Here is a 27,369-nt window from a genome sequence, read left to right on the forward strand (position 1 = left end):
GAGCCAGATTCTGGATAAACTGGTTCACATTTAAATAGAACCGAAATGCTTCCTACTAAATATAACTCTGACAAACAAAATATTGACCAAGCCGAGACCATAATACAAGACACACCGAACATCTGTTTCTGACCAACTGGAGGGGGATTCTGGTATGTACGTTGACATCAGTGTTTATGAATTGGTTACGTGCATGTCTGAACTGAGGATGCTGAAAGGGAATGCGTATAATGCCTCAGACAACACTTTCATATAGCCATATTTTCCACATCTTGGGTGTGAATTGACACAGCTTTGTAGATTCATTGCCAGCTTGTGTCCACCCAGCAGGCGCTGTCGCACCCATATCGATTCCATTTTACAGCCACAGCATTAGCAGTGTGACTTGTGATGTTGTAGACCACCCGTATGCGTAACATGTTCTTCATCTGTCTGTTGCAATCACGTTCATTCTTGAGTGGAGACAACAGAGGAGGGAATGTGTGTGAGTGTGGGTGTGTCATTACAAGGGACACAGCAGTTTTCAGCTCTGGTCTGGTGTTGCGACAAGCAAGTGAGACCACATGTGAGATCTCCCTCTGTTTCTGATGAAAAAACACAACACAACTAATAAAGTCATAAAAATACCTTGAACTCATGAATCACTCGCACTAACACAGCATATTTTGTTTCACGGCACAACAATACCTGAATGTTTAGGTCGATAACAGCAGTAATTATTTAGAATTGAAATTTTAATCACAATAGAGCTCACAGAGACCACTACACAAAATCAAACATTACATTTCCTCAAACCTCTATTGAGGGTATTGAATAATTATGTGTGTTTATTTCTAGGCGTTCTTTGTTTTCCCTCAGTGCTTGTCAGTTCTCATTACCCAGATGCCAGTCTCAGTCCCACAAGTACGAGTCTCAGAATCACGTGTTGGTGCTTAGTGATATCGCAGAGTTTCAGACCCTCCCTGGAGGATTAAGACACTTGGCATGAAAATGACAATGAGACAAAGCTCACCGTGGCTGACACTACAGGGATAACTGCTGCAGCATACGCTCATCCAGTTTCCCCCTGTTATTGCCTGTGAATAAATGTGGCACAAATATGATGGAAAGATTTAGGCAGCCACCAACATTTATGATGCCCTGGGAAAAATCTGACTTAGTGGTTTTATTTGGAATCTTGAATTGTTAAAATATCAAATATTTTTTTTTTTTCAAAATGAATAAGACAGCGTAGGTACTGATTTTTTCATGATAATGTCCTCCATTCATGTCTCCTAGCTCCCATTTCTATTATTTGCACAATTTGTTATTTTGTTTTGCAAATAAAACACAACATTACAATGTAAGTGACATAAAAAGCGCCCTACGCACATTCTAAGCTGTAAGCATGTAACATGTAAACAATGTTTCTACCAAATTTGGAGGCAATTGGAGGAATGGTGCTTGTTTCCACTCTACAGAACACATACATGCACGCTCTTCAATCAGTAGTAAGATCTGTCACCAAACATAAAAACTCTAAGCAAAACTTAATTCATAGTTTAAAAAGTGGTCAAAATAATACGCAACAATGTATTTTAAAATAAAGAATTATGAGGTGGTACTGAAGTCAATAAGTGGATGATCTCTCTGCATCCAGCGTGCATGTATATTACCTCACATTCAAGCGCCATTGGCCAACAAAAATGTTCCATCATCATGTTGCGACAGTCGTTCTCTCCAGTCGGTGGAGAGGCAGGAGACGAACAAACCTGGCGGTATTTGAGGTGGCTGTTAACGGCAAATCACTCTCAACACAACCGCCTATTAGCCTTGTTTGATGTTTTTCCCTTTTATGATGGCTGCAGACCAATATATGTCGCCCAGTAACGGACCAGTATTAAAGGGTCGACCAAGATAGTCGTCATTTGTCGTAGCAGCTAACGTTAGCGGTGTTTCAGTAGCTAGGCTAGGCTGTTGCCAACTACAAATATGCATTGTAGAAGCTAGTTAGCTCGTCCATGCTAACGCATTAGCATCTCTTAGGTAGCTACAAACACTGCCGCTGGTGGCAAACCAAGAACGAAGAAGCATCGGAACAGTGTTAGCCTCACCAAGCTCCAAAGGATCACCTATTTGGATACAAACACAAAGAGAAACGACGCTGAAGCACATTACATTTAATCACCTCCACATTTCTGAGGTAAGTGAATTCTGAAAATGCGAGGTGCAAGAGAATTGATGTGAAATATTGCAGAATTTGACGAATGTAGAGGGCCTAGCATTAGCCAGTGTGCTACAGCTCGGTGGCTAGCTCGTTAGCATGGCTAACGCTAAACAACTTAACGCAGCCTTGTTGATAGGGAGCTTAGTGGCTAACGTTAGAGATTTGAGACAAGTTCGAGGTCTCGGTGTCATTTCACCTCACTGTACACACCGCTACAAGTTAGAACAGCACAGTGTCTCTTATATCTGTGTTGCTTCACTCGTCTGCACTTTGAATCTTGGAACAAACGACACTTAAAGTTTAAAATGATGTTGAATGTGAGGAGTTCAGGTCCCACGCAAACACATCAAATGTCTGGCACTTCAATTTGGATTACGTAGGCATTTCTTTTTCCGATTATTTTGTTTAAAAGTCCAATTATTGGTTCTATATATCCGTTGCCTCCCCCAAATAGTCAGGCTTTGGTGTTACAACTATGCGAAGTTATGCCGCAGTTGTATAACGCTAACTAAATCCAGACGTGCGAGCACTGTCCCACGGAGGGCAGAGCAGCACTGAGTTCGCATGCAGTGCCCTGCAACTCTCTCAAACCACAGTAGCTCTCACTTGTTGGTATGATTTTTCATTTCTCTGGAGCAGCAATTATTCTCCAAAGGAAGACAGTTCTCACAAGATTAGGACTAGACTAGGTTGTTTGGCGTCCTCGGGTTGTGTTTACATTTACACTATTAAGTAAACTTTTGCATGTGTGCGTGGTTAGGAATGTCATTACCTGTGGCTTTGGGTTTTGCAAATTTCCAACCCTACCAGATGGGTCTCTATATTCCCTCCCCAGGTCTGAGTCAGCCTCTAATGATAACACTACAATGATTTATTTCTGGCCATATTTGTCTTTGCTGTAGAGAGAAATGGAGAGAGAGGAAACATGAATTGAGAGAAATAACACCATCATTGGTCCTGGGCTGGCATCATAGGAGGAAAGATGTTTTATACATTGTGTATAAATCTTAAATGCTGAGCTTGCAGCCAATGTTATTAACTTGAATTTAAAGAGTCTAAAAACACAACAACTGAGTACCAAAACTTAAGCAAAATTTGTGTTTTGACTGAGGATGGAAACGTTATTTGGTTGGACGACGCTGAAGTAAGGAAAGCAGTCCCTCAAACAGCTTATGCACAGGTCATGAACCCCTGAAAACATGGCATATCCTTGAACTTCCCACAACCAAAGCCATGTTGGAATACTGGGAAACTGTTGAACTCTAATTGAAAAGTTGGTCTGTTCTTACAGGCCAGATTAAGTTGTGTTATATTCCTTAAATGCCTGTAGAAAACATTTTTGATTCACTGAACCACAATAACAGATATTTCTCAATAATGTTTGTCGTGTGTTATTCATTGCTATTCACGTCCATAGAAAATAGTCCCTTTTATTTGAATGGAAAACCTATTCCATTATTGAGTAAGGGACTACCTGCCACAGTTTGACAAAATGCATCAATGAGGTACATCACACACTACATCACACTTTTTTGAATTAATGTCCTAAGACAAGACCAGACAGGACATTTTACTCATCCCTTGTGATTTGGTTTTTTACATTTCTGAGGACATTTTCAACAAAATAATACTTTCGGGCATTACAAAAATTGTCTGTGGTTACGAATTGTGAACTGTCAGCCACATTCCACCCAAACAAAGAAAACCAAAACAAGACTTTGACATTAGCTCATCTGGTGAAACCCATTACATTGGTGCTCCAACTTTACTTGGAACCAACACACTTCAGGCTAAAAAGGAGACATTGGAGTTACATTTTGTTGTGTGATTACATTTTTGCAGAAACACAGCAATAACAACACACCAATGAAAAGCAGGAAATGAGTGAAACTCAATGACACTGGACATGTCCTTCCAAGAAGCACACAGCGCCATTGTCTTTTCAATGGAAAACAACACGGGACAGAAGAATTGAACAAGTGACTGCGAATACAGTAGTTTACAGTCATAGTTGTCATACTCAGAATGAAAGCTGTGATAAAAGGAAAGAAAGACTAACCGATCATGCTATTTCCATCAGCTGTCATTTGTTTGTTTGGGTTATTGCCTTTTAAGGACCGTGAGAATAGCTTGTCAACTAACAGTCATGGTGAACACAGTATTGGTTCGAAATTTGAAAACAAATTCGATATCTCATGGATGGTCCTGTACTTATCACTCTGATGCATTAATCCTATGTGTAGAATCCAGCTGTGTGCATGCTGTCAGAGACAAACTTTACAAATGCTTTGAAATTATTATGGAAGGTACTGATAATTGAGGGCAGCATATTGGTCATGGTCATTGGTAATCTGTCTGTGTGTTTGCTTTAGATGTCAGATGTGCACACACAGATGCAGATTCCTCAGCAAACTCACACCTTGCATTGGCTGATTTGCTTGATGTACTTGTGCCTTGGGCTTTAACTTTAAGCATGTAGCCTCTCCTTGTTTTGATGGTGTATTTCAAGGTACAAGATTATGGGGAAGTCATGAATCCCACTTTATTTGAATTATTTCTTACCTTTGTAGCAGGTTCCTATCTATTTCACAATACAATGAAAATCAGTGATGTGCAAAAGCTTGAAAGGTATTTATCAAAGGTAATCCCTCACAGTGAGCGTTTCCTTGGCTCCGTTTTGTACAAATGTTTGTAGTTGTGTTAATGCAGTTCAAACGGTTGGTCGTTCTGCAAATTGTTTTTAATTGTGCATTCAACACGTATTGTGTTCATGAACTATATACAGTATGTTCTTTGCAAATGAAAAGCAGAAGACAAATCCCATGTCCATTTTGACAATGTGAAAGCAATGGCATAATGCTGCTCTTTTTGCTGCACTTCTGAATTGGCTGTTGCATTTCATGGATTTAGGTAGGTGTCAAGTTAAAACATCAGAAGATGCAAGCTGCTGTCTTCAAAACAAGCAGTTACAGGTTCTTGTAACTTAGTTGACTCAGCTGTCCCTGTGTCAACTAGGAGTCTCTTTTAAAAACAAAACCTAATCTTTCGAAAGTTCAAATGTTCCCTGAGCCATTCATTGATAGCTTGTTTTTTTGTATTTAATATAATAACTTGTTGAGGACTTGCTTGATCCTCTTTGTTTCTCTGTGGTGACATGGCAACAAGTAAGGTGAGTGATGGGGTAAGAAGTTGCAGATTAAGGTTAGAAAGAAATAGGTTACTTTTGGCTTGCATAGAATTGTGTACGAGTGCTCATTGCTACATGGCCTTGGAAGGAATGAAGACTATCCTAGAGTTTGTTTGTAGAAAGCCTCAGGTTCACACCCCTTAGTGTTTGTTCGTGATCCCAGGGCCTTGCAAATCCGATTCTCATATGGACACTGGGATTTCCAGGCTTCAGAGATTGAATTGTCAATACACAACGGAAAGAGTAAGGGGTGTTAGGGATGCTTTGGAAGGTGGTGTTCCTTGCAGCGTACATTCTTGAAATCAAGACCTGTGTTGTTTTGCTGATAGTTATACAGCTGTTTTACCAACCTTACTTTTTGATGCTACTATGATTGTTGTTCATGCAACTACAAAAGCTTCTGAACAGTAACTTTGGGGTAATGGGGGACCCTGTAAACCACGTCAACATTTTTATCAAATTGTTACCACAATCAGGTCATGAGTATCGGTAATTGTCCTGCCAGACAAATGTAGTATAACAATCTGGAGGCAAACCATGATCGTACATTTCTAAAAGGATGGTGATGACCTTCTGGCTACCAGTTTCAGGGGCAGTGGAATGGACTACGAGGATGAGGCGAAAAGAGAGAAGCTTCTCTGCCAATGAGGAGTGCTTCAGTAATGGCAATGAGAGCAGTCTCTAGAGCGGGCACTCCTCCAGCTCGGCCTGTTGGTATCCAACAGGCTATTCACTGAAAGCTTCTTGGACGTTTTCGTCAGAGGCAGAACAGAAAGGAACAAGTGATGCCAGTCTGTGGTTGTTGACATCAGATGGTTGAGGGAGGTGAGGAATCAATGATGGTAGTTTGAAATAAAAGAGATTAGTAGCGGTAGTCCTTGAAAGGGAGACGGAGACAGAGGGCACAAGGCCTGTCAATGACTGAAGATGAGTTGGAGGACTTGTTCTATGGTGATGGGTGTGTAAGAGAGATCATAAGAGTATGGGGACACTGTGTGGGATGGGAAATAGATAATTAGATTTTAATTGATAGGTTGTTTTCTTTTTGAGTTTAAAACAAGAAGCTAGATTAAAGTGTGATATTATTGGAGCATCCTTCCTAGAATTGTGCTACATTCTTTCAGAGGACAGAATTTAAATAGAGAATGATGAGGGGAATGTCAATAGGGAAAAATGAAGAGGCAACACGAGGGAAAGGGATAAGCGACAGAGGGAAAATGTGAATGCTTTAATACGATAGAAATTGGTACAAATCAAAGTATTATTAATGGAAGTAATTGTGTGATTGTAAATCTACTGATTCAGGCACATGTACATCTTAATCAGAGTATGCTGCCTCTGTGCGTTTCCTCATTGGACAGGACAGCAGATTCCTGTTGATTCCATGCACATATATGCCTTTTTATGTAATTGCCGTGAAGACAGTATTTAGTCCATCTAAACGTAGTGAGTGAGAAGCTGAACCAGGAGGGTGTAATGTACTGTATGCAGAGATTCACAATGCTCCTCCCAGATGTCATCCTGCTCTGTCCAGACACTCTGACCAACTAGTCAGAGTTGCTAGTGCAGCGATATAACTTCCAAAAAAGAATAACCTTTTGTTTGCGAGAACCCACCACCGATCTGTCAGGAAACATTTGTAGGGTGAGTGTTTACCCCTGTGCCACCAGAGAATCTGAAATGCTTTCTTAATACTGACGTGCTTTAAATTTGACCACACAAAGGTTTTATTGTGGCTGTACAAGCAGCTACAGTACAGCAGAGCTTAGGCGTGTTCTGCCATTATGAATGGCCTCACATTCTCTATCTGAGGAATGAGGTGTGCGTAAATAATTCAGTACTGTGCCATGTAGCACTGAGTTGGTTAATGAACACGGGGAGGAATGGCCCAGCCATAGAGCTTTGATGTGGGCTTCAGTGTGAACGCTGCGTGACGTTGTGTAGGGACAAGAACAAGGTGCAGTCAGATAAATCAAACCAAGAAGAGGGCATAGTGTCAGCAATTAATATTGGTGTTTGTATCAACCGGGCAATGTTTTTTCATTCAGAATGTCTGCTTGAGCATGACATCTTACAGTGTCCTCACCACGAGTAGACCATGGCAAGGCCCATTTTATACACACCTCAGACGTGATAGATATAACAACTTGTATATTTGATTTTGCCCTCTTTCTGTTCAGATGACACTTCAATAATATGTATTTGTAAAGAAGCTGGAAAGCAGTATATTGATATATTATGAGTAAAAACACAGGCATGGCAAGAATGTGTTACATTGTCACAGCAGGATATCCTCCCTCTGATTTGACTCATGTTGCCTTCTGCCACAGACAGCTGGCGGTTCTGTTTAAGTGCCTTAAAGACTATTAGAGAGGGTAATCCTTCAGGGAGAGTTGTGGAGGATAGAGGGAGCAAGCAAAACAGCCTGCCCATTCGCTCTCTGATTGTGTCCGTTGTATACCCGCCAGTGCATCCAAAGCTTCATCATCACATGGCCACCATATGTTTTCCACATTACACTCCAATCTGAACGACGGCCTCTCTGAACGAGCCAAATAACCAAAATGGAACGCACTATATGTGGATATAAAGTGTGCTTTTGGAATCCCACTGTAATACATGCCGCGAATGTTAGCAGCTTTGTGTAGCTCACTGCTTTTTCACAAGGTTTGCCGCAGCTTTTCTCATCTTGGTTGCTCTCTCAGCATTTTGTCCAGCCGTTCACCAACAGTTGACGGAGGAAAAGTCTGTAGCACTGGAGATATGGTACTGCACCCCCAAGCACGGCAAGCTTCTCCACGGCCCTAATATGCTCCCCAGTTGCTACATCTGTTCAGACTGATATTCATCACAGGTCGCGCAGTAACGATTATATGATCTGCATACTGATTATTGCTGAATATCACACTGTTCAATTTAATTATTCCGTGTTGCAGATTTACATAGTTGATGCATTTATATGGTATTTACTGTAGCGCTAAACTTATAACACAAGAGGCAGCACACAACAGTTAACTTATCGGTCGATTCCGATGTTTGGGTTCCTCGGATGGCATATGTACAGTGTTGCGTGTTTGAAGTGCTTCCTTTGTTTCTTGTTACTCCTGTTTGGTCTGTTTCATCCAGAATGTTGCATTATGTCACAGAGGAGGTTTAGCCTTACACGGATAGAGTTATCACTGTGTTATGACTGAATGGCACTGGACTTGCATCAGTGCTGCCTGTTGCACTTTTGTTTCTGTAATTACACTATTATACAAGTATAAACACTATTAAAATTCCATCTCAAATATGTGTACTTTCTATTTATTCTACCCCATCTTATTAGTTTCTGTTTTGCTTTGGGACATTTGCACTGCATGACTGCGATGTGAGCTAATGTGCTGCTGGGATTTTGCTGCACTGCCCCACAGCTGCAAATTGTGTCATGATTGTGATGGTCAGCTCTCAGTTGCTTGGTGAACTAAACTTGGAAGGAAGAAGCTGTTGAGAAGGTGGGGTTGGGCAGGAAATGAGGCTGCATTCCAGCAGTGAATTATGAACTGTCTTTCCTTTTCATTCTCTCTGAACCGCTTTGTAGTGTGCAGCTGCTCCAGACACCTTTCTGACATCAGAGAAGTGTTTATCAACCCACAAAGTGTGTCATTTGTGTATTCATAATCAACCCTGAGTCTGTGGCAGGTGCAACGGAAGTTGAACATTCACCTGTGGCACCCATGCTATTTAAAAACAACACCTCTTCCCTACATCCTCCTGAGTGGTGTATCATCCGCAGGTCGGCGTTTGTGCAGCTTGATTTTACTGTGGTTTTTTAGTCATCATGGAAATGTCTTGAATTGAAGTCCAAATAAATGCCGACAAACTACAGAATGAGACGCCTTTCCAGTCTGTGTCTTATGTGACTAGACGAGGACTTACTGTTATTAATTGGTCAGAGACGCTTACCTTTTTTTGCTTTGGCCAACACTTCTGTAGGAAGACAAATTCAGCAGACTAATGCCAGGGGTTGAAGTTAACATCTGCAACAGTATCTAATGACATTATTGCACCATCTCTTGGGGTTACCTGACTGTATGATCTCTGCACTATTCCTGTCAAAGGCTGGGTAAATATTAAACCAATTTTGCTGTGGAAACTACAACATTTATTTTAAGTGTGACCCATGTTATTTTCAAAATTGTGTCGTATAAGTAGTTTCCCCTTTTTAGTTACTCCTACCGTTAATAGGCTATTGTCCCCCTCTATTGATGTTTTTTTTTTCCAACTTTGCTGAAGTGCATGATTATTGGCTTTCCGTCAGAGCCTTGGTAGGAAGATTTGTGGATGGACTGTTACATAACCAATCGCTTCTTCCTCATATTCTGATCAGAGTCACTCAAACTGAGCCATGGCCAGGAAACATTACAGTTGCATTCCTCCACATGGATTCATTTTATTTGGTACATCCAGACACAGCTGACCCAGACTGAAGTTGTAGGCCTCCACTCCCTCTGCGCTCTCTCTTTCCTCACACAGATGCCTCTGGGAAACTGTCGGATGTTTTCCTGGAAGACTCAGGCCTGTCCACTTGATAGAGGAGTTAAAAAGGTCTTATTTTGTTTTTGGACACAGAGACAAGCAAAGTTGCAGTATGTAGAGCTAGGGAGGGTAAAGACAGAATCTGTGCTTCATTCCCTTGATTAGTCCACTGTGAAATAAGAGAGAAACCTTGCCAGTTTTGCCCTTGTTGCTTTGCATGGCAGCCTTTCCCATTGAATTAGTTCAAGTAAGTAGATCAGACTGAATAACTTTCATTACTGTTACTTTGAGTTGAGGGGATTTGGTATTTACTGTGTCTCACTGCATTTTTGACTATGTGCAGATCAATTTCGCAGCTGCCAGAGGGAGTGTTACTTTGCCTATGGCTGTCTTTATGTATGTCAATGAATCGTATTTAGCTAATAAGACAAATTAAGACAAATTTGCTAATGGGACAAATTCATGCTTATACGCAATCCAATATAACAGCCTTGCAATGAATCCAACATTTCTTAAATCTAAAACGTTTAGTTGGTAATAAACAGTACGACATTGCAAAAACTACACAAGTGCTCTCCATTTGCTGTCAACAGTAACGTATAAAACGTGATACAATGTAGCCTAGTCTGCCAACATGGAGCTCTTTCTTTACTGAGTGGCTGGAAACAGCTAATGGAAACATCCACTGGCTGCTTTTGGCCTCCACGTTACATAATGAACAAAGCTATTTGCATCGCAGCTCTCCAGTTTATGGCAAATTTGTTTTAGAGTCAGGAATTGCACGGCCTTTGTCCTGTCTACCATACTTCTGTCTCACGGTTATCAAATGTCTAACAGCTGGATAGCCTGTCTGGGCATCTCTTCGTTTCCCAGAACTGGATGTACATCATCAGTCAGTTTATAAAATCCCATTCTTTACACAATCCAGTTTGTTGCCACTGGTGAGATGTCTACTGGGCTTAATTATATTAGTCAGCAGCTGCACAAAACCAACAGGGGTTAGCTGAATTTCTCATATAAAAAAGTTTCTCTGTGTTATGACCTGCTGTTGGACAAGTTTGACTCCATGGCGGAAAAAGAACGAGAATCACATTTGGGCTGATTGTGCAACATTCCTTTAAGGTTGAGATTTGAAACACCTCGACATATGGATTTGGTTAAAGTGATCACACAGGACTCTGAAATGACTGCCGAGAGGTTTTGGCTTCACATTTTCCACTTGAGCACCCTATCCCCGTCTTACACACCACAGGGTACAAACACCTTTTCCAGAACCAAATCTCATTCAGAAATTTGAGGTATTTTTTGTTTAATTGCGCAACGATTTGGCTGTGTACCAGATTGCTAGCAGCTGTCACTTGTTCGCTTATCAGATGAGACGGAGGCAGAACTTACACATCTGTTTTGGTGACGCACTGTTTCATGCAGATGTTGTATGAATGATCAAGTTGTGGAATTGATATGTTGTAATATGTTTGGCTCTGACTCTGATGAAGGAGGAATTTGTGTGTTCTGAGGACGAGCAGTGAGATCTAGTATTTCTTATTCTCCTCTTCCACAATGTGCCATGGCTTGTTAACGATTTGTTGATCCATGGAATTGCACAACACGTGTCCTGACATCTCTGTCTCCCTTTCCTTTTCCATAGATACAATCAGCCGTTGGAGTAGGGAAGCGGAGGATACCAATTGTGGCCTGAACCAAGAGACACACAGAGAGAACCGTAAGTAAACACTTGTAACTTACAGGTTAGGGAGTTTTATTTTGGGGAAGTTATTGTTTGTGGATGACATGGGCACGGATGTCCATGAAGAATTATGCAAATATGCTTGAAAACCAGAGTATTTCGTGTTGCCATGTTTGGTAATGTCAACAGTCGATAGGAAGTAAACTTTGACCCAAGTTGTTTCCCAGCAATGCAGTTGGTCTATAAGATGGCACATGACTGCAGCTCAACCCCCCACTCCCCACTCTGCATGTCACCAAGGACCACAAATAACTACCGAGTCTGTGGGTTTTCTGTGAGCTTCAATAAAAGTGAAAAATGTACAGTTTGCGTCACAGCAGAATTAAGTGTGTAGATGTTGGCGGCAAAGTTATACAAAGTAAGTATATTGAAGGGAGAGATGGTTGAAAAAGAATAAAGGAAAGACGTGTGTGAAATTAAATAACATGACAGCAGAGGATTAAAAGTGGCCGCGATAAGAAAAACAGTCCTGTAAGAACACGCCAAAGTGATTTGCTCCAAGGTTCTTGGGCAATGTTAAGAGAACTTGTGGGCTAATTATGCGTGCACCAAGATTTAAAGCTAGTTTTTTGGCTCCGTCTGCTTTATGGTAGTTGTTTCTCATTCTCTATCTCTTATGTATATAGAAAAAAGACGCTCTTAAAGTTTCTAAATGATTCACAATGCACAACTCCATGCCAGTATACATGAAATGCACTTTGTTTGAACCTTTTATGGGCCACCAGAAACTGTGCTTTCACTCTGGGGGCATCTTCCAGCTGTACTATACTGTGTACTGTCCAGAGACCTCCTGAATGTTTTGGAACAGAACCTCAAATCTACCTAAAGTCATAGCGATAAGCTCAGGCCAGACAGTGATACTGCAACAAAGACCATGCTTGGGCGACGTGTCACATTACAATGTCTGGTTTAGAATGTGTAAGCCGTGCGGTATCTACCACTACGCCACAACGAAAATAGGTGCTATGGTGCTCAAGAAGATTAATAAACTATCCCAGTGGATACACGGAAGGACACACCTCACTGTTCCACCATCAGCATTTCAGGCAGGATACTGGCCTCACACTCGCTCGAGAAACAGTGGAAGTTGTTTTGTTTTCTGTGTGTGTGTGTGTGTGTGTGTGTGTGTGTGTGTGTGTGTGTGTGTGTGTGTGTGTGTGTGTGTGTGTGTGTGTGTGTGTGTGTGTGTGTGTGTGTGTGTGTGTGTGTGTGTGTGTGTGTGTGTGTGTGTGTGTGTGTGTGTGTGTGAGTGAGTGTGAGAGACAAGGTATGCACAATATTAAAATTACAATAATCATGACATATGTGTATTAGCATGTGTAGTTGGCAGAAATAACCTCTTGCCGCAAAAAAAATCATGTAAGTTTCAGAGAATGTTTTTGTTGATCATTCACCGAGAGTTGTGAGGAGGGTTCCTCCTCACAGCCAAGAGTGCGGTGCAGGTCCTGAATTATTCATCCCAAGGCACACACTGGTGAATTAAAGGTAAAGTGATAGGATATAGCAGTGACTCACTTGGCTTGTTGCTGCATTTTTAAAGTGTGGACTGACTCAAATGTCAAAATGTTCACATTGTCCTCCCCTAAAACCGTATCCCTGTTCTCAAGGACCAAATAAAGTAAATATGATGATAATGGTGATGAATAATTTAAACAAATGGTTTGGGATTCAATTTTCATGCAAGTGCAATTTTCTTAGTCCCATCCCAATACAGTCTCATTGGCTCAAAAGATGACTTGATTAGTTGTTGCTTACCTTTGTCACAATCTGATATGTATAATTCTTAATTCTTTTTATACCTGCTATTATGTGCCAGTACATTACCTCCTTCTCTGAGGACGCAAAACAAAAACTTGCTCAAGCTGGGCCACGGCTGGATACAAGCATAGGTTCTCTCTTCAGCAGAGACTTAGCCTTGTTGACATAAGGAATAGGAAGATAAATTGAAGTGAAAGGATGAGGCAGTAGTGCAGATTTTCAATAGGAAAAAGTGCCCTGTTGTTTCCTCAAACGCCATTTTAAAGATGAATTAAAAATTGCTTCCTATGCAGACTGTTGAAAAGGGCAGAGATTTAGCTCAGTGTCCCCTTAATCACTCCCTCTGCTCTCACACACTTGTACTCTGTAAATAATTCAGAACACCTTTTTGCCTGCTCGAGAAAAGAGGCTACACACAATTGATAATGGAGGACAGCTAGCAACAGTCAAAATTGCTGCTAGTGCACATTTTAGAAAATCTGAATGTTTAAAGCAATTTGGACTGCCATCCCGCTATTGCTGTCATCTGGATATATGGATGCTTTTTGACAACAGAAAAAAAAGAAAGTCAGCTTCCAAAGACATTTAATTAATCAGTCTGAACTTCATTTAAGTCTCAACTCAGAATGTGATAACCTATAATAATTAATAACATCAGAAGGTACTTTTGAATGACTGTTATTATGAGTAGTTTGAAGCCATATTGTCATTAGCAGCTGTTCATAAGCAATGATATGTTTAACAAACACTAAATGGACCAGTATTTGCACATTGAACTCACAATTTTTCACAATCACTCATTCTATTAACTACATTAGGAAAGGAAGCACATCGGTAAATGAAACTGTTGGCTGTCAGTAAAGTTTGTTGCTGGCCTTCTGACTTAAGGCTCTGTAGATGTGGTTGAGTGTTATATTGACTCATACTGTGAGTATTTGTTTTGGCTTAACAAAGATAAATCAGTGTGAAAGTGAGTGCAGCTGCTGTCATTCTTTTCTGTAACAATTTTTAAAGTGGAAGCCTGTGACTGTTGTGTTGAGGCCCCTCTTACTACCGTGTAATGTAAGGCTTGACGTGGAAGAAAATGCAGGGTGTTTATGCAGGGGTCTGTGTAACAGGAAACACTGTGTGTGTGGACAGACGTCGTCCCTGTGTTGTGGAGATCGGAAGCTTTATCTTCACTAGGTGTTTTGCTCAACCATGCTGCCTTGGGAGCATTATGAGGGATGCTTCTATGTCCTGATCTATTTGATAACCTCCATTATTTGTTATTTATATAATTTTATTCTATTGGTTGTAAAGGGTGAATTCCCAATTTTGAACAATTCAAAATGAGCAATCCAATGAAGGTTGGTTACAGTAATGGTTGAGATTTCAGTCTTTGCCCACTAGAGTGCAGCCTACTCAGAGGATCTGTCCTCTCTACAAGCTTAATCATACAGACTATTTATTCCAGCATGATAGATAAAGAAAAGTGACATTAGTATACATTAGATGTGTAAACTCGATCTACTGCATTACCCTATTACCGCGTGATGCAGAGTGGGTATATACAGTATATGAGCCTGTACTGGATGTGTTTTACTACAGTACCTGGCCGTCATGGTCGTAAAGGAAAGGCATTGCTGCTTTATTGTATAATATATTCAAACATGGTTATTCAAAGCACTTAACTTAAAATAGATATGCATTGAGATAACAACTTGAACATTTTAATATCTAATTGGCCTGAAGAGATTAAGTGTTGTCAATTAGACTTTGCTCTGAAATAATGTACTGAAATAATTTGTCAGCAAGTAACAAGTTTTAAAGTGTGTTAGAAATATGTCGATGTCAAATCATTTTCCATAGTAGAGTTGTGATGCAGGTTAAAGATTGTGTTTCTTTGATTTGGAAGTTTAGAAACTCTCCTATGTTCATAAGTATCTGCTAACACCAATTAGATTGATCCCAAGGTGAAACCTGTCGGGGTTTAGCTGAGACATTGCTTACAGCAGCCGACCATAATGTCTCATCCGTGGCCACACCAGTCTTCCCACTGCAAAGTTGGCTGTAGATTGACTGGATGATATTACATTCACAGCACTCAGTTCGTGGGAGGGGATCATGACTTGAAAATGTTACATCAAGGACAGAAAACATTAGCCATTTGGAGGAGACAGAGCGGTATAAATTACCGATATCAATTAAATATTTGTTATTTGGCCCAAAGTAATTTGTACAGAGCATGTGTGTGTTGTGCAAGGGTTGGCATATTTTGTTTGCATTTGTGAGCAATCCAGTCTTGGCGTTCAAGCACACTTTAAGAAGTTATGTCCCAAGTTATTTTTGGGTCCTCGTATGTTCATGAGACGGGTAATTAAACCACCACAATCCATCTATACTGTTATATATTATGGTGCTGCTCAGTTAGTTTGAAGAGCAAAAAAAGAAACAAAGATTATATAGACTTAGTTTGCATAGACCAACAATCAATACAATACGGTTTTGCAATTCATGACATGTCCAATGACGGTCCTACTGGCCGATCCACTTAGAAGACCAAGGGGATTTGGTTTCCCAGGATAGCTGCTCCGTGTGAGCTTTGTGCCTGTCTCTCTTCCTTTGAAACCTTTTGCTTGGGTGCAGTGTTGCTCCATTTTATGGATCAATACCGAAGCACTGAGCTGACACAGTGAAAAGCAATATTCATAAATAATGAACAGGACACCCTCTCACCGTTCTATATATTCCAGCCCTTGTCGAGAAAAGAATAAAAAAAAAAAAAAAGAGAGAAATTGGCTTTTTTTGGTGACAGTTATGTCTTTGGAACAGTCACGTTACGATCCAGGCGGTCACTAGAACGCCTCAATGTCTGTCGGTGTGTCTGTGGCTGCCATCTCTCTGAATGCCATTTTAGTTACATGAAGGCTGCACAGTCATGGTCAGTAAAACACAACATACAATTCTGAATTTCATGTAATCCATTTTCTTTGTTCCACGTTGATATTATTCAATTTTCTTTTATGGAATGTTTGTGATGGTTGTGGATATGAATCTTTGTCTGTTAAAGTTTTATTTCTTGGTGCGCTTTTTTTGATCAGAAAGGCATCAACAAGGTATGGCAATAAATCATAGTGGTGAGGGTATGGCCTTTAGTAGTCATGTTAACTGCACGATGATGTAGGAGTGAGTGAGCCTGATAAACGTCCCCACAATGCTGCATTATTATACTCCCAACTTATTTCTGTTGGGTTGGTCTCAACTGCACATCCATATTGGCTGAAGCCTACCTGCAGCAGTCGTTTGGCAAGTGACTGGGTACACGCCGGACAGGCCACCAGTCAAGCAGAGGGCTAATACACGGAGACAAACCCGCATCTTTGGGCAGTTTAGGCTTGGGCAATTTAGAATTCGGGATGTGTCTGAACATTTCCCTCTGACATCAATGTTTTGCCTTGCTTTGCACTGACGCTGACAGCCCATATGCCAAGTTAAAGGTGCAGGTGAGAAATGAGGAGTAAACCCCTGTAAATGGGTAAAATCACAGATTAACAATGCAGGATAGCCGGTGGGAGCACTCTCTTCACCACTGCCTCAAAGAAAAGGCAGCAAAATGTGCTGTTGCTTTACCCGACAGCAGACCTTTGAAACACATTTGATGGTCCATTCTTATTGCATTCTTAACAATATAACAATAATATTTGATACTGACAGTATCAAAGCTTCTGCATAGACCAGTACTGAAATAACAAATTAATAATAATAATCTCACTATCAAATGAAATTGGAGTTTCCTGCTAAGTACTGTCCACAACACGCATGATTCATCATGTGATACTTGATGAAATGCAGATTTTTAAGTTAATATTGGTATATTTATTACTGACTTGCTCTTTTAATGGCCCTCTGCATATTGGTGCCGACTGGAAACAGGGATCTTGAATGGTCATTTAATGTGATTTGTGCGCTATTAATAGCAAGCAGCAACGGATCCTTTAACACAAGGCACATTCTCAGCTATTTCTCAACCCGTCTTTGTCATGCCATCATCACTGCCCCTCCCACTCATTCTCTCCGTTTCACGAAGCTGACTTCATTAACCCTGATAACGATTCCCTTCTGAGCTTAGCCGTATGATCCGCCTACCTGTGCAAGTCACAAGATCGCTCATGTTAATGATTCGTGATGGTGTGGCGACCACTGAATGTGTCATCTCACAAAGTCGGGCAGGTGTTGATCAGTCGACACAAAACAAAGGAAAAGAAACGACACATTTGCTTGAATTGCAGATGCTGAAATTAGCGCTTGTCTCAGCCATGCAGGTCATATAGTGCACTCATTTATTTAAAACAAAATGTAAATTACTGTGGAGTATTCGGTCCAACACAGCAGCTAATGCATTTATCACGTGTTAGTTACTTTTTTCTCGCTCTTTATTATAATTATATTATTATTCAGTTGAAAAGCGGATGAAAAGTATCCATGTTATTGCAGCGGTCATCTGTGACATCTTGACCGGGCTGACAGGTGATCACTATAATAACCGCGTCTGCTCTGGAGCGGTTCCTGAAACGCTTACCGTGGATCCCTCCCCCACTGCATCCCGACGGCTGTATCCTGCTATCAGTCCTTCTGGTGTATCCAGAATGCCTTGGATTTATTGTGATATTCTGCCCTCTGCTTCCTCAATTAATGGAACAACTAGGAGCTCGAATGTCATATGAAGGAAGCACTTTTTATCGGCAAGTTGGAGGAGCTCAGTCTGAGTGGCTCACTGCTGGAGCTGCTGGGGGGAGTTTACAGCGGTGGCAGCAGTGTTGACAGGGACAGCATCCTCTCGGCACGGCAGACTCAGTCGAAAGCAGTGGATGGAGTGGAGGAATGGATGGGAATGTTACGAGACTGAATACAAGGGTGGTATGCGATGCGTTGTCATTATCTTTTACATTGTTAGGAGATGGTGGTTTTTTGAATCAGAGTGAGGGAGCTGCAGCAGGAAGGCGTGTGTTTTAGCTTGCTGTTTAGAGATAAAAGTACAGCAGAGGGAGTGGAGTAAGTGAGCAGAAAATCTCCAGGGAAATGGACCAGCCATCTGAACTCAACTCAAGTGCCCTTAGTATGGATTAAGGTGAGCGCCTGCTTCTTTATTATGTTGACTGTAGATAGAACGGGTCATCACTCGCTGTTGGAATACCTGTGGGTCGGCACCTTGTGGATTACATTGTGGAAAAAGCATCTGGACCACTGAGGGAAATCGGCAAAGACCAGGAAGTGGCTGTGGCTTGCAGTTCTCCTTTCCCTGCATCTCTTTCTCCCAGTGCAGCCAGGCTACTAATGAGCAAGTCAATGTGTGGCTGTGGCTGCAGCATCATCTCCTCTCTGATGAAGAGACTGGGCCGCTCAGCGTGCTGCTCAGATCTCCTTTCCTGCAGCCATACTTCAGAACAGCTGCAGCGACTGGCTTCTGCCTGCCCACCTCCACCAAAGGTAATATTGTCTCGGTGCCCACAGACACAGAAAGATCTATGCCTACGCCCCGCTTGACCACACAGCATTATGCCATGTAGCTCTTCTCTGTGTGCAGTGCACAAAACATACGGGGCATGACAGCAAATAGCAGAACAGAACAGAGGGTGAAGTGCTGTGTCCTTGTAATTTTTACACTGTTAACCTGTTTTGGTTGTCCAAAGCAATTTCTCAGGTATAAGAAGTGTGCTGTCAGGGGAGCGCACCACAGTAATTGATTCTTTAATGGAACCAGGTGATTTAATGCCTGGCTTTCTGCCTTGACATCGGTGGACTTGCTCTCAGCTATCAAGAGTCATTTAAATGGATGCCTTCAGACTGTCTGTGGTTTGCAGTGATTGCTGCCCCTCCTCAACTGGAGAAAAAGCTTTTTCTAATGGAACCAAATAAAAGCCAAACAAGATTGTCTGAGTGGGTGTGTGCATGTGCCAGTGTGAGTGTGTTTCTTTGGTCTCATAGATGCTTTTGTCCCACGGCTATAGCTGGAAATGTCCCCTGATTTCATTGCCTATTCAGCACCTGACTTTTCTAATAGTTGGCTGGCATCCACGCCTGTCCGCTGTCCTCTATGGAAGCGGCTTTCAGTTTTTAGGAGAATGATTTTCTCCGTTTCCAGGAACATTTGCACCCAATCTATCTTTCTAGATGTGTAATTTGTAGTCAGAGAAGTCCACAGAAGAATCGTTGTGGTATGGTAGGGCTGTTGCATGGCAACTATTCAAATGAGAAAGAGATAATGAGTGACATATTAGAGGAGGTGTAGTGGAAGAAAACTTATGACATTTCAAAAATGTTGAGGTAAATTAATAGTTCTCGTAATTTTTCTTCAGCAATTTTAGTCCACATAGCATTATGAACATTTCTACTAAATGGGCGGGGGAGACATGCGCTCTCTCCTCAAAGCAAACGAGGAATTTTGGTTTCAGTTTCTTCTCTGGAGACATCACAGGGCACCAGCTCCAAATAGACCCATCGATTAGTAGCAAAGAACCGAGGATGGGTTATAGCACTGTATTCTTAGGTTTGCTCATCTTGAAGAGTGTCCTTGATGTGCCATGTCTTGGCATCCGAATTCATTAATAAAATTAAAATCTTGCCTGTTGTGTCTTGCAGTCACATATTACATGGAAGAGCAGAATGGACCCTTCAGCTTCCAATGTTTCTTTACAATTGACTAATGTCACATTATCAGTATTGTAGGGCTGACACATGGCTGCTGCACAATCTATATCTATGTGCAACGTGAACTGTGCCAGTATTTTCCTCACTGTCTCCCACTGTTCTATTAAGGTCACACTGACTTGATTTATGGCTGCCTTTTAAAGCTGTTCTGTTTTATCCTCTAATTTTCTTTCCGTTTCCTCAACAAGCTTTATCCACTGAATCCATTAGCCTTGAAACGAACGCGCCCCTTTAACCAGGTTTCATCTTTTTCAAGGCTGGAAATAGTTTACACCAGACAGCAGCTCATCGTTTAAGTTCCGCACTCAGTTTTCCTCCCATTAGGATAAGGGTGACGTCATAATATGATAATATTATTGTGATTAGGCTGCATTATACAGACACATACAGCTCTGTGTGCCAATATGAACATTTCATACTGCAATAAACTTGAATAAAATCACCCTGGTATACAAGATAAGCTTTTCTCAACACCTGAAATGAGATTTAAAAACAGAACTGATACATAAAAAAGACAGAAGTTAAAGTTTTAAGATTTAGTAAAAGAAATTTCTAAACGGTGACCACTGTAAAGATAAAATAATGAATAAATTAAAGGCAATATATTATGGGCAGTATGGGCAATTAAACATAAATTAATAAAAAAAGTACTAAATCTGCTTTGCACAAAATGTCGACCTTGTTAAATCCCATAATGTAGCTTATCCTACTTCAACCAGTTACTGAACACAGGACAAGATGAACACGTTCAAGGTTATTTCCGCTTGATAAGTGGTTGTGGTGGGTCAGCCTGCTCTTCATACCAATGACAACACAACCTTTACTACCCGTGCAAATCAGAGAACTTAATACTTCCTGTTCCTTCAGATGAACTGTTGCTCAGTAATAGAGATGTGAACATTATTGTGGCAATTTTCTTTGCATCTGTTTGGTTTCAATGCCCTCATTGAACTTCCCTTTCTTGCATGTGCATGTGATCATCCTCTTTCAACAGTCAACACAAACTCTACACTACACTGCCTATATGAACTGCCAATATCACCCTAGAGAAGCAACCCTGAAGATGAAATGTCCCTTATTATCACTGTGCACAGGCCAGAGTAATGCCATTATGCCCCGCACCTGTATCTTTTCTGTGAAGAGCCAACTTGGCACAATTAACTGATAAGGTCCAAAGCCCTTTAATGAAGAAGAGGGTGTGTGTAAGCAGCAAAAGTTTTTCAAAGTAGTTGAAGACACAAAGTATCTAGAGATCTAGCCTGAAGGATTAGCACATCTTATTTCCTCGGTTGCATCTGGGTTTTGTATGAAGTATTGATTGTTCGTCTATCACCATTTGTGATAGTTTACAATTTCAACCAAATCCCACCTACTTGGGGCAAAAGGTTAGCCAGCTTCCCCAAATTAATTTTTCCCCCCTTTCCCCCTCTCACCACTGCACAGTTCTTGCAGTGAAGTGGCGGTCAATAATAGTCGTGTTAAAACATGTTTGGAATAAAAGGACATTCACTAGAGGAGGATACAGAAGTGCAGGAAACTGATATATTGTCAGCTCTTATGTTTTGAAATCACCAATGTTTTTTGACAAAAAGACAAACATTTCCTCCCTCAAGTGTCTTCATCAAAGGCTCTACCATCTAGACTTTTGCTCTGAATCAAATCATATTCACAACACCTGATCTTGTTAAGATAATGTAAACAATAATTATGAGATGAGTATATCTCAAGTGTGTGCCAAAATTAAAAAAAGAGTGTAATGCTCCAAAACTATCAAATCGGTCTCGGGAGTGTAAGCATGCTTTTGGTTCTACATAAAGCAGAATATTGTTACATTTCATCACACCTTTCTTGTGCATTTATCCCCCCCACCGCGTGTGTGTTTGTGTGAACCGTCCACAATTGTCTGAACAACAAAAATCACAAACACATTTCATGCTGTGTTTAGGAAACTAATTACGGAACCTTGGTCATTCCGGTAAAAGGCAGGACAACTTCAGCTATTCATAGCCTTCCTCTTCTGAGCTCACAGCAACTCACACTGGTGGCCCCCAGGGACGCTGTGCAATCTGAGATGGGTCTAATGCTTCCCACCACAGCGCAGGGACTATACAGTCAAGACAGAGAGAAGTCTTACCATTCCCCTCAAGGTCAAAGCAATTTGACTCTTTGTCGAAACAAAATGTCTTATTCTAATCAATTATCTACAACTTTTAACTGCAGCTTTTAACTGTGGCTTCCAAGACAACTTTTTTATAGCATTTAAACCGTTCATATGCCTTCTGTAGTTGTGATGTATAAGACAAGTGTTAAGATTTCTGTTAATTAAAGAGCAAGCAGCAGAACATTGTCCGATTGATAAAGTGAAGTAAATGTACAGTCATTGCATTTTTTATGGAAATGTCCTCACATTTCACTTTGAGTTTGTCTCGATAATATAACCAGTATAATTTTGATTTCCTAAAGGACAGGAGAGCAGCAAGTTTTAAGGTATACATTATGTAATGTATACATTATTGAAAATACTCCCTTTGTGTAATCACACATTACAGTTGAAAGATATAATCCCTATTTAGATTTACTTTTCCAGCTTTTCACTTTGAACTCGGCAGCTTGACCTGCTTCCTTACGCATTTAGATAAATCAATATAGAGGACGGAGTAAACAAGTTTTATTTGATGTCTCTATGTTTTTTTTTTGTACATGCATCGGCCTGTGTCTTTATCGACATTTTAACAATAATCTGTGGATCTCTTGTTTGGATCATCTTATTTTTAACTTTTTTCTAACTTGGTGTGAGATGATAGACACGTTATTCTGGATGTCTTTGATGGGTTAATTTTATCCACTGGATGTTGGCAGCAGTTGGTTTTACCAGCTGGAATGATCAGATTGGTTCCATTTCCCCCCCTCTCTCTCTGGGATTTTCCCTTCTGTCCCCTGTTTTCCTTTGCCCCATTTCTGTCACTCTGCCTCCCCTGTGCTCCTCTCACGGTCAAACTATGTATGTGAAGTCGATCCAATTGAATTTGATTCTGGTTAGCTGGAATGCAGAGCCTAGTTTCTGGTGTAATCCTTAATTTGTTGGAAATCACCAGTCAATCTGACACAAATCGTCTCGTGGATGAAGACATTCATTTGCTTACTTGCCCACATGACCATTTGATCACTGTCTGATTCGTACAGTTATGAATTGACCGCTGACTTAAATGACCTTTCTGACCCAGCGGCAGTTAAAAGGTATGGCAGGTTATAGAGATGCTGATCAATCCGGTGAGAGTTCTGATGATATCCGTTCAAAATGTCTTGGTTAGTTACAAACAAACCCGAACATACACACCAAAAAGGCATTATTTATTGCAGGTCTACTGGGTAGATGCACCCAATGAATTGGTTGCGGGGGAACTTATGACAATATAGATTATTAAGGTTCCGGGGGAGGGGGGTTTGATGTGTGACGCACAACTGTACTTAGAACAAGGGAAGATGGCAGCTAATAACACAAAAGACAGAGGCACAGTTTGTCCTGCAGACAACAAGACGATGAAAAACTAGAGGCAGGTAGAGGAGAGGATCAGGAAGCAGATGTTGCCATGACAATATGTAAGCCTGACCCTTTTTTTGAACGTAACACAGTAAATTGGACCTAATAATGGTTTTGATAATCACAATACCTTTTCTGACTTGTAAAAATGCCCAGTTTTGAATTTTTTCAAGTTGGGCTCTGTTCCGGGTATTTGATCCCTATTAAGCTAAACAAAGAAAACACTTAATTGTGAAGCAGCTGCAGGATTTCTTTAAAACCTGAGTTGATAAATGCCGCTGACAACTTTCCCCTTCATTTGTACTTCTTTTTTTAGATGTTATAAGGGATGGATTTTATGAATTAAGGCAAAACAACCTCAAGACAAAAGACCTTAGCGCAGTTGTGTCAGAATCTCCAGCATTTCATAAAGGTAAACAACACTTGCTTACAGGATCATTCCTGTCGTATGCATCAGGTCCTCCTCAGGAACTGAACTCCTTGTCTGTAACCTGTCATTTTGTATAGCCACGCCATACTGAATCATCGCCCTGCAGCGCTATACGTTTATGTGTCTGTAAAAGCAGTGGGTAATGTGATGGTGTGCGACGGATCAGGAATGTTGTTCTTTAAGTTTCAGTGTGTCTCACTAAAGCTTTCATGCTTGGATTATGCATACACTTTGGTGAGTGATTTCAGATGTAAAGGGATTTTCTTGTATTACTTGCAGTAATTCATAAAGTTGGCCATCATTAACTGGTGGATGCATTATCGGCAATACAGTGGATAAACAATGAGACACACATTTCCAAAGCTTTAAGACTGTACTTGCTGGCTGATATAAATGAAGGGAAATTGCGGGATTAGCATTTAGTCCATTTGAGCCCAGGTTTTGCTTTTGTATTGACGGACTGAGGTTTGTTTATTGGCTGTGCTGGAAGTTGGAACACCAGTAGCTCTTAAGGCTGTTTTGTCTTTCTGTCAGCATGTGAGGCAGAGCATCCAACTCTGTGTGATCTGAAGCCAGACACATTAACGCCTGTCATCTCATTTCTACTGCCGAACAGCAATGTTAAGGCTCCAAGTACAAATGTTAATGCCCTTAATGTTTTATCCCTAAGACGGGAAATAGACACAAAGGATAGTTTGTTTTGGATTGATCCATCAAATGAACATGTGAAACACTTTTTAGCTTTTGTTGGATTTTGTCTTACAATTATAGATTTATTATACAAAAGTTCTATTAACGTATTTAAATGTTCTATTTTTCCTTCTCTTTTTCGGTCTCTTTACAGCATGTCAAGCCCTTCTCCTCCTCAGACAGCCTAGCGAAGGTCCAGGAGGTAGCAAGCTGGCTTTTGGAAATGAACCAGGATCTGCTGTCTGGGGGCAGCAGCAGCAGGCGAAGGCGGGGGCTGGGGGGTCCGGCAGTGCGAGGTAACGCCTCCTCCACAGCCCGGGCACCCCAGCAGGCAGCAGAGGAGGGTGATGAAGATGAACACATGAACCGGGTAGTAGAGGAGGAAGCACAGCTGCAGCACCGGGTAATGCTACTGTTGTTTCCCGCACTAAACATTTTCTGGAGGCTTTGAGAAACTTTATAGCTAAGGGCGAATTGTCATGTCGAATTGAAAGTAGTGTTTTTGAGAAAACGCCACACCCTATAAAAACAACTTTTGCCTTCTGTCACCATGCAGGAAATGTATACTGTTGCGAATGCAATTGGTGGCATCATGATGCAATTTTGTGTTTTGTCTGCCTCTTCTCAGCCCGAGGCAGAGCAACTCGATGGTGAGAGAGAACAACCATGGGCACCCAGCGAGTCGGGAGCCAGAAACGGCCCTCAGCGAGACGAGGAAGGCGAGGAAGGGGAAGAAGAGGAAGACGGCCCACCACACGAAGTAAACGGAGGGGCGAAAGGATCCCGATGGATGTGGCGGACTGAGGAGAGGCGTTTGCGTGGAGAGCCACCGGGCGAGGACGAGGAGGAGGAGGAAGAGGAGAACAACAATAGCAGCAGCCAGCAAGAGGAGGAAGAGGGGGAAGAGAGGACAGAGGGAGGGGAGGAACAAGGGAGGGAGGAAGAGGAGAGAGAAGAGGGGGAGGACGACGAGGAGGATGAGGATGAGGAAGAGATGGACCAAGACAGTGATGACTTTGAACACTCAGAGAGTGGGAGGGAGGAGGACGAGGAGGAGGAAGGGGAAGGGGAGGAAGGGCTGCGGTCTCCCCCTCTCAGGAACAATGTGTCTGCCCCCAGTAACAACCTGGCCTCGGGTTGCACACACCAAAGCTCTTCCAATAAAAAGGTAAGAACACTGACAAGAAAAATCAGATCCTGTCTGTAGCTTCACTCATTTAGTCACAGATTTGTCCATGAGCAGTGTTATCACACCATTCCTATGTAACATACCCCACAGTGCACTGCAGTGACATAGTGCGTACTGTGTATTGTGTACCTAAGTCTGTAGCTCCCTCTTTTGACAAAAACCTGTTACTGCACTGTAATTGCACTGGAAGCCTTGGACTCTCACAACAACACAAGCCTGTGGAGAAATTTATATAATACAAATAACAGCACATTCCATTTCTGTAGTAGGTTTATATAATATTTGAAGTGAAAGATAGAACTCAAGAAGATTAAAAAAAGGAGAGCAATTTTGAATACAGGCTGCCGCAACTATGGCTACATTAGACTTCTGAGGAGTGTGTGCAGACTTTGCTTGACTTTGCCAGGCTGTCCTGTTTACATTGTACGGTGCCTCTGCATTGTTTTACCCACGCACAAGTTGAGTCCCATTCAGTGTTCAGCCAGAATATATGAAAACACTACATGGCTGCGCAGGTCCATCGGTGAGCGTGGTTTCTGCTAGCACTACCCGACTTTATGGGCAAGCATGAAAATGATAACACACTGAGTCCGTCTCATCACCAAAACTGGGCGTGTGTGATCACGTGTAGAACTTTTAATGGGTGTGCCAGATCTTTCCTGTCTAACAGAACAAACCAGTATGTAGGTACAGGACCAACATTTGAATGTTGATACCGGTGCGTTGTATAAATGATGACTGATGGGATGGCTCACTTACAGTCATAGTCAATTACAGTCAAAACAAAAATGCAGAATATGATTGTTAAAATGATTGCTGGAAGGTAGAGAAGATAAGTAACATTTTGTAGTATTTGAAAGGTTCCGTCGCTGATACGATTATCGGTTGTCAAGTTCAGAAGTCATAAAGCAAATCATGGACTGTAGAATGACTTTAGACCTTTATCTCATAGAGAGTTTGTCCACTATTCAGTTGTACAAAACTTTCTACAGCAGAGTTGTAGAACTAGACTACAGCCCAGCAGGGGGAAGTTCTTTTGCAAGTAAAATACTCTGAATCAAGTATAGTTCATTAGAGTCCTTCTGCTTTTCCTCCTCTGTGCCGCTCACCATTTGACACAGATGTCAGATAGGTCTTCAGGCTTTTTGGCTACAGTAGTTGGCCCAACTGGATTTGATGCTGCTGAGTCCAAGAAAAATTCAAACCCCAGCCTACTGTCACACATCACTGCACCCTTCGATTGGCCTGTGAAGCGGATGTTCAAACTTTTGTTGGACACAGATCTTTCCCATTTGACTAGTTCCACCACCACCCAACTCTCTGACAGGCATTTGAGTTAACGCATACTTTGCCCTTTACGAATCAAAGTGGTGCAGAATGAGTGGTTCGGTAAATAACAGAAAGACAGAGCGG

General features: G+C 41.4%; 1 protein-coding gene across 1 annotated transcript in view; it reads left to right on the top strand.

The window, feature by feature from the left end:
• Positions 1-1,718: 1,718 nt before the first annotated feature.
• Positions 1,719-27,369, top strand: part of fbxw7 (F-box and WD repeat domain containing 7) — a 79,317-nt gene continuing 53,666 nt past the window's right edge. The window contains exons 1-4 of the mRNA XM_076147953.1: positions 1,719-2,182; positions 11,560-11,634; positions 24,922-25,170; positions 25,396-25,935. Coding sequence (XP_076004068.1) covers positions 24,991-25,170; positions 25,396-25,935 — 720 coding nt within the window. The 5' untranslated portion in view covers positions 1,719-2,182; positions 11,560-11,634; positions 24,922-24,990. The remainder of the gene's footprint in view (positions 2,183-11,559; positions 11,635-24,921; positions 25,171-25,395; positions 25,936-27,369) is intronic.

The sequence above is a fragment of the Genypterus blacodes genome, unplaced genomic scaffold, assembly GCF_046128005.1.
Source record: "Genypterus blacodes isolate CSIRO-AG114 ecotype Tasmania unplaced genomic scaffold, CSIRO-AGI_Gbla_v1 ptg000039l_1, whole genome shotgun sequence".
Classification (NCBI taxonomy): Eukaryota; Metazoa; Chordata; class Actinopteri; order Ophidiiformes; family Ophidiidae; genus Genypterus; species Genypterus blacodes.